The sequence below is a fragment of the Rhineura floridana genome, chromosome 11 (assembly GCF_030035675.1).
Source record: "Rhineura floridana isolate rRhiFlo1 chromosome 11, rRhiFlo1.hap2, whole genome shotgun sequence".
NCBI classification, from domain to species: Eukaryota; Metazoa; Chordata; class Lepidosauria; order Squamata; family Rhineuridae; genus Rhineura; species Rhineura floridana.
Window position 1 is genome coordinate 1082878 of NC_084490.1, and position 12338 is coordinate 1095215.

The following is a 12338-nucleotide window of genomic DNA, read 5'->3' on the forward strand; positions in this document are numbered from 1 at the left end:
GCAGTCATGGCCACCAACTTGGATGGCTTTAAAAGAAGATTAGACAAATTCATGGGTGTGGTGGTTAAGGTGTTGGACTATGACCTGGGAGACCAGGGTTCGAATCCCCACCTAGCCATGAAGCTCCCTGGGTGACCTTGGGCCAGTCACTGCCTCTCAGCCTCAGAGGGAGGCAATGGTAAACCCCCTCTGAATACCGCTTACCATGAAAACCCTATTTGTAGGGTTGCCATAAGTCGGGATCGACTTGAAGGCAGTCCATCATCATCATCATGGAGGAAAAGGCTATCAGCGGCTGCTAGCCATGATGGCTGTGCTCTGTCTCCATAGGAAGAGACATTTTGCTTCCAAATACTAGTTGCTGGAAACACCAGGAGGGGAGAGTTTTCTTTGTACTCTGCTTGTGGGCTTCCTATGGGCAACTGGTTGGCCACTGTGAGAACAGGATGCTGACAAGATGGGCCATTGACCTGACCCAGCAAGCCCTTCTTAGGTTCATATGCTATGATCTAATCTAGCATACTGTTTTCACAGGGGCCAACCAGATGCCTCTTCTGAGAAGCCCACAAGCAGGACCTGAGTGCAACAGCAACTATTGACCTCCTGTAGTTTCCACCAGCTAGTATTTCAAGGCAATCTGCCTCTGACCGTGGAGGTGGAAGATAGCCATTGTGGCTAGTAGCCATCAGTAGCCTTATCTTCCATTAATTTGTCTAATCTTATTTCAAAACCATCCACGTTGGTGGTAGCCATCACTGACTCTTGTTGGAGCGAATTCCATAGCTTAACCATTCACTGCGTGAAGAAGGACTTCCTTTGTCTGTCCTGAATCTTTCGACATTCAGCTTCATTGAATGTCCTCGAGTTCTAGTGTTATGAGAGAAGGAGAAAAACTTTTCTCTATCCACTTTTTCCATGCCATGCACCCTTTATGGCTTGCCTGGACGCAAGGGGAAGAGGACCAGGAGACCAAGCTTCTTTACAATAGATTTTTTATTAGGAGCAGTTTACATCACACCAGCTCTAATATCCTAGAATGAGTCAAGACCAAGAGCAGGCTTGCAGAAGCCCAAGTCAGTCAGACACTGGGCATGGGTAATTTTAGAGGGGATGCAGTTGGCTTTTCCCACACCACCCCTCCGGCTTTGGTCCTAGGGCCTGAAGCTATCCGTTAAAGTGAACCCTAGGATGACCTTACAGGGTCCAGGAAAGTGCATCTCAAATAGGGGTGCAGGCTAAGCAGGCTCCCCCGTGTGGGGCTCAGGTTGGCTCCACACCCTTTTCACTCAGTCCAGCTACTGCTCCCAGGGGTGGAGGAACACTGATCTCTAGGGTTACTCACAGAGAGATCAAAGGTGCTTCCTCCAGTTGCCCCATCTGGGTTTGACTGTGCGGGAGTTGCCTCAGGCTTTGCATACCCAAAGACTGAACAACAACATGCTGCCACCCATCTGTTGCCTGAGGCCTGCAGATTCCTGGAAGAGACTCTAGGAAAAGTCCTCACCAGGAGGTTTCTCTGTGGGCACTGGCTTTGCCAGGCCAGTTTCACCTCCATCCAGCAGTCCTTCCCATTCTCCTTGTGGGCTGTTTAAGCTCATTTCCTCCTTCCTCCCTTTGGCAAGGCTCATCAGTGCCTCCTGGTGTGTGTGAGAGCCCGCTCTTCCTGTTGCTGGGCTGTATGCATGGTTCATTGCTGATGTCCCAGAAAGAAGAGTCTCCCAAAGGCCCAGTTGGTGTACAACTGCAGGAGCTGATCAAGAGGGGCTGATCAAAGCCTCTTTAAAGGCACAGGAGGCAGCGGGGGCGGGTGGTGGTGGAACGCAAGCAACTGCAAAGAAGGGGGCGAACTCCAGCAATCCCCCATAGAGTGCAGTGGCATTCTCCCACTCCTGTTGCCCAGCAACTAGTATTTCAAGGCATACTTCCTCTGATGCTGGAGGTAGTACACAACCATCATGACTGGTAGTCTTGCTTGTCTTATTCATAGAATCACAGAATAGTAGAGTTGGAAGGGGCCTATAAGGCCATCGAGTCCAACCCCCTGCTCAATGCAGGAATCCAAATTAAAGCATATCCAACAGGTGGCTGTCTAGCTGCCTCTTGAATGCCTCCAGTATTGGAGAGCCCACCACCTCCCTAGGTAATTGAGTCCATTGTCGTACCACTCTAACAGTTAGGAGGTTTTTCTTGATGTTCAGCCGAAATCTGGCTTTCTGTAACTTGAGCCCATTATTCTGTGTGTTCTGCACTCTGGGACGATCGAGAAGAGATCCTGTTCCTGCTCTGGTACCTTTCAAGTGCACACTTTGCTATCATATCTCCCCTCAGTCTTCTCTTCTCCAGGCTAAACATGCCCAGTTCTTTCAGTCTCTCCTCATAGGGCTTTGTTCCTAGTCCCCTGAACATCCTCATTACCCTCCTCTGAACCCGTTTAAGTTTGTCTGCATCCTTCTTAAAGTGTCCAGAACTGGCCACAGTAAAGATGAGGCCTAACCAGTGCCAAATAGAGGGGAGCCAACATTTCACACAATTTGGAAACTATACTTCTGTTAATTCAGTCTAAAATACCATCTGCCTTTTTTGCAGCCACATCACACTGTTGGCTCATATTCAGCTTGTGATCAACAACAATCCCACGATCCTTCTCACATGTAGTATTGCTGAGCCAAGTATCCCCCATCTTATAATTCTGCATTTGGTTTCTTTCTCCTAGATGTAGAACTTTGCACTTATCCCTGTTAAATTTCATTCTGTTGTTTTCAGCCCAGTGCTCCAGCCTATCAATATTACTTTTAATTTTGTTTCTGTCTTCCAAGATATTAGCTATCCCTCCCAATCTTGTATCATCTGCACATATGATAAACGTTCCCTGCACCTCCTCATCCAAGTCATTATTCAAAATGTTGAAGAGCGCTGGACCCAGGACCAAGCCCTGCAGTACCCCTCTCATTCCCTCCTTCCAGTTTGAGGAGGAACCACTGATAAGCACTCTTTGAGTATGATTCTGTAGCCACCTGTGGATCCACCTGATGGTTGTTCAATCTAGCCCTCATTTAGCTATCTTGCTAATCAGAATATCATGGGGCACTTTGTCAAAAGCTTTGCTGAAGTCGAGATATTATGTCCATAGCATTCCCACAGTCTACAAGGGAGGTCACCCGATCAAAAAATGATATAAGATTAGTCTGGCAGGATTTGTTCTTGATAAATTTATGTTGGCTTCTAGTAATCACTGCTTAATGGAGTATGCTCCATTAATTTGTGTAATCCCCTCTTAAGCAGTCCAAGTTGACAGCCATTAGTATATCTTGTGGCAGCATGTTCCATAGCTTTAACTATGTGCTATAAGAATAAGTCCTTCATTTCCTCTGTCCTGAATCTCCCAACACTGAGTTTCATTGGATGACCATGTGGGGTTCTAGTGAGAGAAAAGGAGAAAAACACTCTATCCATGCCAGGCATAATTTTATACATGTCTCCCTCTTTACTTGCCCTTTTTCCAAACTAAAAAATCCCTGAATGTTGTAACCTTTCATTCTAGGGAAGTTGGTTCAACCCCTTAATAATTTTATTTGCTCTTTTCGCTACCTTTTCCAGCTATATGTACAACATCCTTTCTTAGGTGAGATTATCATTACTGAACACAGTATTCCAAGTGCAATCACATTAAAGACTGTATAATGGCATGATAACTGGCAGTCTTCAGTTCCTTTGCTAATTATCCCTAACACAGAATTCACAACTTTTGACAGCTGCCACACACTGGCTCAGCATCTTAATCAGGCTATCCACCATGACCTGAAGACTGTAGTCAGTCACCACCAGTTCAGATTTTGCTTGCCCAATGTGCATCACTTCACATTTGTTTACATTTAATCCCATTTATCTTGTAATGCCCATTCACCCACTTTGGAGGGATTATTTAGAGCTCCTCACAGTCCCCTTTTGTTTTAAGCACATTGAACAATTTGGTATCATCAACAAACTTGGCTACCTCACTGCTCACTCCAAACTCTGGACCATTTATGAAGATGTTTAAAAACGCAGGTCCCAATATCAGTCCTTCGGGGACCCCACTTCTTACATCCCTCCATTGAAATAACTGTCCATTTATTCTTACTTTTCTGCTTTCTGTTCTTTTACCAGCTACTGATGCATAAGACAATCCTCCATTGAGCAGGGGGTTGGACTTGATGGCCTTATAGGCCCCTTCCAACTCTGCTATTCTATGATGATTTGCTTTTATCCCGTGACTGCTAAGCTTACTCAGTAGGAGTCTTTCATGAGGGGCAGGGGTGAAGGAAGCTGAAGTAAATTAGAGGCTGGGGCAAAGCATCACATATGCTCTAGGAGGATGCAGGAGAGAACGCCTCTTTTAAGATATTGTGAGCACAGGAAGAACTTCAGAAATGGGATGAATGTGAGATTAGTGAAATCAAGGGGGATGAAGAGAGAGACTCAGTTTCACATATTCAACTATGCCTTTGGCAGAAGTCCTTTAGTATATATTTTGAGTAGAAGGCCTTTAGAGTTGGGCTGCCACTTGATTAAAGAAATGTTAGTTGATTAATTAGCCGCGTATTTGTTGACTGATCATTAATCAAATTACTTAAATTGCACACATGTGCATATGAGAAAAATTATTTATTCCAACAGAAGTAAAGCAAACTTTATTTTTAGATAATTCATGCCATATGTCACTTACAGCAGGTATCTCTTTGACTAGGAGTGCCCTTGCCTCTTCACCACACACACAGAAAATAATTTTATCTATTAAGATGGTGTACCTACCCACCTGAAGTTTTTACAAGTACTTGCAATAAAAATAATTAACTCTTTTTTTTACAAACCCGTTGGACAATTACAGGCATCTTCTTACCCGATGGGGATGATTTTAAACTGATTAATTTCACTAGTTGACTAAACAATGCAACTTTAGATAAAGCAATTATTAATTGTAAATGCTACAACATTTTGTAAAAATCCTTCCCCCCCTCTTAAGTATTAATCAGCAACTAAAGGCATACATCCAGCTTTGGCTATCTCTGCTCTCACTTTCATCATCATCTCCACTACCACCACCACAAAAAGTAGTATCACTTCAAGAATCAGTGCCAAATTCTTTTTTTCTTTACCTCTTTACCTCAGACATCTGGCTGCGTAGTACAACAGCCTGCTGAGGCTGAGAGAGATCCTTTCCCCTGGCAGATGGTTTCAACTGTGCAGAAACTTCCATCGCCTAAGGAGCTGTGCCGGAGGAAGAAAAAGGGTAGAAAGCTGAAAAGACTTGAAAATGTCAGAAGCTTGTCAGTTTGTTATCATCTGGAGGAACTGAGGAGAAAGCAAAGCAGCATTGATGAGTAGGGAAACAAACCTCCTGTAATTACTGGGAAATTAACTTGGTTACCACCAATTACTTGTAAGGGAGGACTGGGAATCATGTAGCAACTCAGTGGAATATGTTTGCATTTGTATAGTTCTTTTAGGGTCTCAGGGCGCTTCGAGACAACACGTTTATTAAGCATTCTTTCTGATTTGTTTGTAGGGAGATTAGGCAACATTGGCTATTTATTTATTTATTTATTTATTAAATGTGTAGGCTGCCTTCCTCCCAAAGGAGCCTTGGACAGCAAACATATGAACAACAGAACAATTAGAACATCCAAAAACAATTCCAATGCAGATGCAGTCTGGGAAAGATCTCTACTTAAATGGCTTGTTGGAAGAGGAAAGTCTTCAGTAGGTTGCAAAAAGACAACAGAGGTGGTGCCTGCCTAATATTTAATGGGAGGGAATTCCAAGGAGTAGATGCGACAACACTAAAGGCCCGATTCCTATATTGTGCAGCACGGACCTCCTGATAAGATGGCTTCTGCAGGAGGCTCTCACCTACAGATTGGTGATCAACTGGGTATATAAAGAGTGCGATGATCTCTCAGGTATCCTGGTTCCAAGCTATATAGGGCTTTTTTGTACCCTAAAAACAGAACCTTGAACTTAGCCCAGTACCTTAAAGCAAGAACACAACAGAGAAGGCACTTCCAGGAATGTGATTGGATCCTACACAAAAATAACAGCAGTATGGAAGCACCTTCTCTGTTGTGTCCTTGCTTTACGTCTGGACTGCAGAAAAATGGAGAACACACCCATGGGGCCACCACACAATCAACCTTGGCAAAGACCACAGCTGGGGCTGATGGGAGTTGTAGTCCAAAGCTTATGGAGGTTGGGGAAGACTGCTTTAGAGTACATGGCGGGCTTTGCTTACAAAATGTCTGTCTGCTGTGAGTGATTGGGGCATGCACTGTAGGCTACTTGTGACACATACCTTACCGTAATAAACACAAAGTGATCATCAGAACTAGGCAATGATCACAAGACCTGTTTGGTGGTAGCCAGGGCTGAACTCCCAACTGAAGCTGCTATCAAGGCCAAATCTCTTCCTGCTCTTTTAAGAACATCAGAAGAGCCTGCTGGATCCGGCCAATGGCCCATCTAGTCCAGCATCCTGTTCTCACAGCGGCCAACCAGATGCCCCAAAGGATCCTTGCAAGGAGGACCTGAGTGCAAGAGCGTTCTCCCTTCCTACAGTTTCCAGCAACTGTTATTCAGAAGCATACTGTCTCCAACAGTGGAGGCAGAGCATAGCCATCAGGGCTAGTAGCCAAAGATAATGCCCACGGTGAATTTGTCTAATCTTTTAAAGCCCACGTTGGCACTGTAGCCATCACAGCCTCTTGTAAGAGTGATTCCTGCATCCTGTGATGTTAGACAACATCTCACAGCAAGCAGCACTTCAGCTCTCTTGTATACAGATATTCTTGTATCTAAGATCACAGAACTAGGCAAGGGGGAACACAAGGGTTCAAAAAGTGAAATTATTTTAGCAAGGACAATGTTTACTAAACATTGGCCATATGGACGTACGAAGCTGCTTTATACCTTTGGGCTGTTGGTCTGCCTTGACCACTGTTGCGTGCTCTGACTAGCAGCAGGCAGCTCTCCTCCATCTCAGGCAGCATCTTCCTTAGCCCTTCTGCCTGAGATCCTTACATCCTTAGAAACTGAATGCAAGACCGGCTGCATGGATTGCTGCTGGGGGGTGGTGGGCCTTGCTGATATTTGCCAGCTTTTTGTTTAATTATATATATATATATATTACATTTATACCCCGCCTTTTTTTCATGCTAGAAACCCAAGGCGGCTTACATGTGGTTCCCAGGCGGTCTCCCATCCAGGCACTGACCAGACCTGACCCTACTTAGCGTCAGCAGGGAGCTGGCCACATGTGCCTTCAGACCATAGCCTGGGACCTGCTGTATATAGGTGCACTTGTGTAAGGAAGTACTACGCTTCTAAAGTTTTAAAACGAAGAACTTTACATAAATATTCAGAACAGTGTGGATATAGACAGAGGAATTGTGCTGCTTGTCCCTAGCTATGTCTGGGCTCTGACCAGTAAGTATCACTACAGTTATTTATTATACTTGATGAATGTATTTCATCTTGCATTTGTAAACCACTGTGGAAGTTCCACTGAAGTGTGGTATATAAATATTTTATATAAATAAAAGTTCCTGCGGCACTTGCGCACACACAGTATTCCTGATTGCAATGGATGTGCTAAGCTGGGACGAAAATTGCATTTTCCCAGGAACAAAATATTTCACTCTAAATGCTGGGAATATGTTTTCTTGCAACAGAAGCACTCCCTTGAGGAAACTTGTCTGGATCCCATGCAACCGCTGAATAATAATAACCAAGGAATGATTGCACATGAAAATAAATATACACTCTGAAAAAGCCTTAGATGTCAGAATCCCACTCTTTGCAACTGCTATACCTGTTTTCCATTTAAAGGCTGAAAAAGGCTACATGGGGCTTGTGTGTGCCCCAGCCACTCCACGAAGGAGCAGAAGGCACTGCTGATTCACTCACAAAGGCAACATATCACAAAGACCAACTGAGCCCTTTCAGCATGCTGAAGCCAGCTGCCCAGTTCTATGAAAATCACCCAGCCTTCAACAAACCCAACAATGCACAGGTGAGCTAGATTTATGTAGCAACGAAAATCAAGGATGCCCATCAAAAACATGCTGTTGTGGTGCAGCCAACATGGTGTGAAGGCTGCCTGCCTGTCAATGCCGTTTGCAATTAGGAACAGGATGAGGGAGATGGGACTCTGTGGCAGGACAGAATCAACTCGATTTCTCCATCCAGACAAGCAAAATGTATTATCACAGTTCAGGGACACACAATCCTGCCAGACAAAAGCACCCAAGCAGAGCACAGAGCACAGAGCACAGCCAGTGGCCAGGGAGGGGCATAGCGTTGGGAAAGTCCCAGGGGCCAGCCAGAGAGACCTGGAGGGCCGCATTCACCCCCTGGGTCTTGAGGTTCCCCCTCCCTGAGTCAGAGCCTGAGCAATACTAGAGGAAAGTTAAAAAGCAAAGAAATTCCACTCCTTCCTTTAATGGCAGAAGAGAAAGATTTCTTCCTCTGGAGTGGAAGGCATCATTTGTTCTGCCATGTTTTAGGTGCTATGTTTCATCAACGGCATGTGAGTATAAATATATCCAAAGCTAAATGGTGGTTGAGAGAGATGGCTAGGTGCTGCAGAATCCATGGGTGGATCCAGATAGCCATTTCCCCCTACAACTCTTCACTGCCAGGTGGTGGGAGTCAGTTTAACTTCTTCCAACTAGCGATGGCTGCAGAGTTCAATGTTCACTGATTCCCCCTTTCAGCCAAGTTCCACTGCATTCTCATCACTGCAAGAAGTCAACACTTGTTGGGAAAAGCAAGTTATTTGAGTTTCCCCTGCAAAGTAGTAGCAAGAGACGAGGCTGCCTGGTGGGTTCTGGTGTGGAAACCATACATGCTGTTCTTGTGGAGGGGAAGATGTTGGTTTGCAATTACTTTCTGACATTCTAGAATAACGTATTCTGGATCAGACCAAAGGTACATCTAGTCCAGTGGCTGAGCGGATGCCCCCAAGAAGTCCACAAGTGGGACATGCAGGCCACAGCTCCTCTCCTGCTCTTCAACACATCAACTTGTGTTTGCATGTAGCTATTGTGACAAACTGCTACGCTGCATGGTTTTGTCCATCAGTGCACTTTGGCCCTCAAATTCTGTACATCAACTATGCATTCTGTGTCAACAAATTCTTTGATTTTGTCTGTTCTCATCCTAAAGCCAATCCACTTCACTGGACAACCCTGAGTTGTAGTATTATGAGGCAGGGCAGGGGGAAAATTCACCCAGGTAACTTCTAACTTCCATTCTAGCTCCTCTATCCAGAATGGAACCCCACCATGAGAGAACAGCTGATGATCCCTTCAGAAAGCCCCATGATCTCCTACACGATGGCTACACGGGACAGATGTCAAAGGGCAGCAGGCTGTCGGTCTGAGGAAGACTATTGGGGATTCAAGCTACAGTCGGAGGAATGACCTTGATGAGGTATCACGTAGCCAGAGCCAGCTTCTTGTGAAGGAAAACCTTTCTCAAAGTGCTAATAGTCTGCATGGGTGAGGGGGAGATGGCAAGCTGCTGTTGTTGATCCATGAGTGCAGAAATTGGAAAAATTAACTAATAGAGACCAGCCCTATCCATTGCTGGTCCTCCTGTTCTTTGGCTGTTTATTTTTGCAATTATTCTGTGGCCTTTTCATTTACTTGGCACACATACACACAAGCATCTTTCTCCCTCTTGATGCTGTTGGTAAACCTTCTACTGTAGGCTGCAAAAAAAGGAAAATAAAAAAAATCCATGGGAGACTTTGGGAGTGTTTCCATAGCAATGCAGCAGCAGCAGAAGTGGAGAGGAGGCCTGCTTGTATCTAGTTTGGCATCTTCCCCCCTCCCTCCCCATATAACGTAGGTGTGTACTGTGTAATAAAATACATTACAATTCTGGGACCCTGGACCACATTAAGGGCAAATAACATATATCTAGCTTGGGCTGGTCTGAGGGGTCTTTCCTTCCCACAATCATTCCCTAAAAGGCCTCAATTTGCTTGGCCTTTCAGCAGGAACCCATTTGCCCCCAGTCTCTGGTACCCATTAAAGAAGATAACTTAGCATGTGTCTCTCCTTTTCTTATGGATGACAAAAAAAGATCCAGGCTTCTTGGTTATTATTTTCTTCAACAAGACCAGTCTGTGAGAGGTAATTGTGGGAATAAGAGCAGTGGCTTGCTGCATCTTCCAGAGGCAATGTCAAAAGTGCCCCTCTGGCACCTTTCTTCTCTCACTCCACTTCCTGCTCGGGTGAATTATAAAATGGTTCTGAGACTAACCAGATCTTTGTTGCAAATTCTCACTGGAGATGAAACGGGTGGTGGTGGTAGTGGAGGCCCCAGTTTTCCCTTTTGATGATTCAGAGCAAAGTTACTAAACATTTCCTTGAATTTTTACTTGTTCTGCCTGATGGTAGATTATTCCCTATGTAGGGGCAAATTAATTCTGAGAGGCTCATCATAAAGGACTTAAATGGCTTCATGTCCAGACAATAACAATAAAAGGGAATGTTGAGTCCTAACTATCCCACCAAGCCCCAGTGTGGGGGCACTTTGTATTTGCAGTGGTTTGGGAGGGAATTGTATATACTGAAAATGTTTTTTACTTGGGAAAAAAACCTATAAAACAGTCACCACAGGGCTTTCAAGATATTGCTCTAAAGGCCTTTTAAATGTATGGCTGGAATGTTTTTGAAATGCAGGGAACTCTCTTTATATAATGTTTAAAACTTTAACTGTTCCATGTGGGAGTCTATTCACAGGTACTTTCACAGGATACAATCTCACCAGGGAACTATGATCCACAGGCCTGGCAACAATATCTTGCTCAAAAAAATTTCGGCCTCCCAAACCTCTGCTATTTTATGGCAGCCAGTAGGTCTGGATTACCAAACTTTTAAAATGGTTAATTGAAAACATTGAATACATGGGTAGTTAAACAGAGCTAAGCTGTTAAAAAAAACAAGACCAAAACTTGATTCAGTTGCATCCCTTCCGTTGCATTAATGTAAGAATGTTTGAAGTAATGTTAATGTGAAAGAAAAAGTATTAAGAGTTTCAGTTGTTCAAACTTTTTATTAAATGTTTTGTAAGACCAGACTGTTCTTGTTGTGAACGGCTTTTCTCTATTGGTTTACTATGATTGGAAGAACAGGCAAAAAGCTTTTGCATGCTTTTGTCTGGTAAGAACTTGAGAAGAGCCCTGCTAGATCAGACCATCTAATCACGCCTTTGTCAACCCAGTGCCCTCCACGTGTCTCTTGGACTACAACTCCCATCAGCCCCAGCCAGGACATGCTACTTAATTAGGTGACTCCAATTCCTAGTGTCATGAGAGAGTCAGAAAAATCTCAGGTCAGCAAGAGTGAGTCTTCATAATGGAGGAGAAATGAAGACTTTGGTTCCACGCAGCCTGTATATTGAGCATGTTGCAGTTTGCAGGGAAATTAGATGGCGGCAGCTATTTAATGGGCATTGACTCTGCTCATGGGGAGGCTAGATGATGTTGCATCAAAGCCAAGTTTTATCCACACTTCTGTGCGTTTTCCCATCACTTTCCTTATTACAGAAAGTCCGGTCTTCTGAGAGGAAGTTGGTTTCTCGTGCAAGAGCTCCCAAGCTGTGGAACCTGAATTTGCCAGTATGTGACTGAATCCTACCCCAAAACAGTGGCAAGTCTGGAAGCGCCCACAGGGAGAGAAAAGGGTTTCCTCTCCCCCCCCCATTTTTCCCCACCACTGTGCAAAGTGGTATGCCAATTGTCAAAGGTTTCCCAACAATTCCACCTGGGCTAGGAAGGGCTGGCTCTTCCAGCTGGGCAGGCGGAGGAGGAGAGGGTGCTAATGCAGCTGCTGCAGGGCAGAGATATGTGAGCAGCAGAGGGAAGCGATCAAACTGGGAAGGTCTGTGCCTGAGGAGCAGCTCAGCAAGGGCTGAAAGGAGCCCAGTGAGAAGCCCTGATGGCTCCTACATGAGCCATGTGGAGCGCTGCAAATCCACCTTGTGAGGCTGGTTGCCTCCTGCTTTGCAATGCCTGGAACCCCTTCGTGCCAGCGCCTCCCTAAAGTGTTTTTGATACTTCTGGAGGGAGAAGTGGGGAACTCCACACCACACACTCCTGAAAATGGCTAGCAGGTAGGCAAATGCTCCTGCCTCTTATTACTGGCCCAGAATCTTTATGTCCCATTGGTGGGAACCCCCAAAACCTGTGCCAAGGATGGGATCCTGGTATGAATGGAGTGGAGGTGGGGAGCACTCTTGGCAGTGCCTGTCTGTCTCTCCTCATCTCTTGCTGAGACACAAAACCGCACACTGGG

General features: G+C 45.0%; 1 protein-coding gene across 1 annotated transcript in view; it reads left to right on the top strand.

Moving 5' to 3' along the window:
* The window catches only part of INCA1 (inhibitor of CDK, cyclin A1 interacting protein 1), a 33394-nt gene extending 23939 nt beyond the window's left edge, over nt 1–9455 (top strand). The window contains exons 4-6 of the mRNA XM_061590255.1: nt 5149–5360; nt 7861–8044; nt 9291–9455. Coding sequence (XP_061446239.1) covers nt 5149–5360; nt 7861–8044; nt 9291–9455 — 561 coding nt within the window. The remainder of the gene's footprint in view (nt 1–5148; nt 5361–7860; nt 8045–9290) is intronic.
* The last annotated feature ends 2883 nt before the right edge of the window (nt 9456–12338 follow it).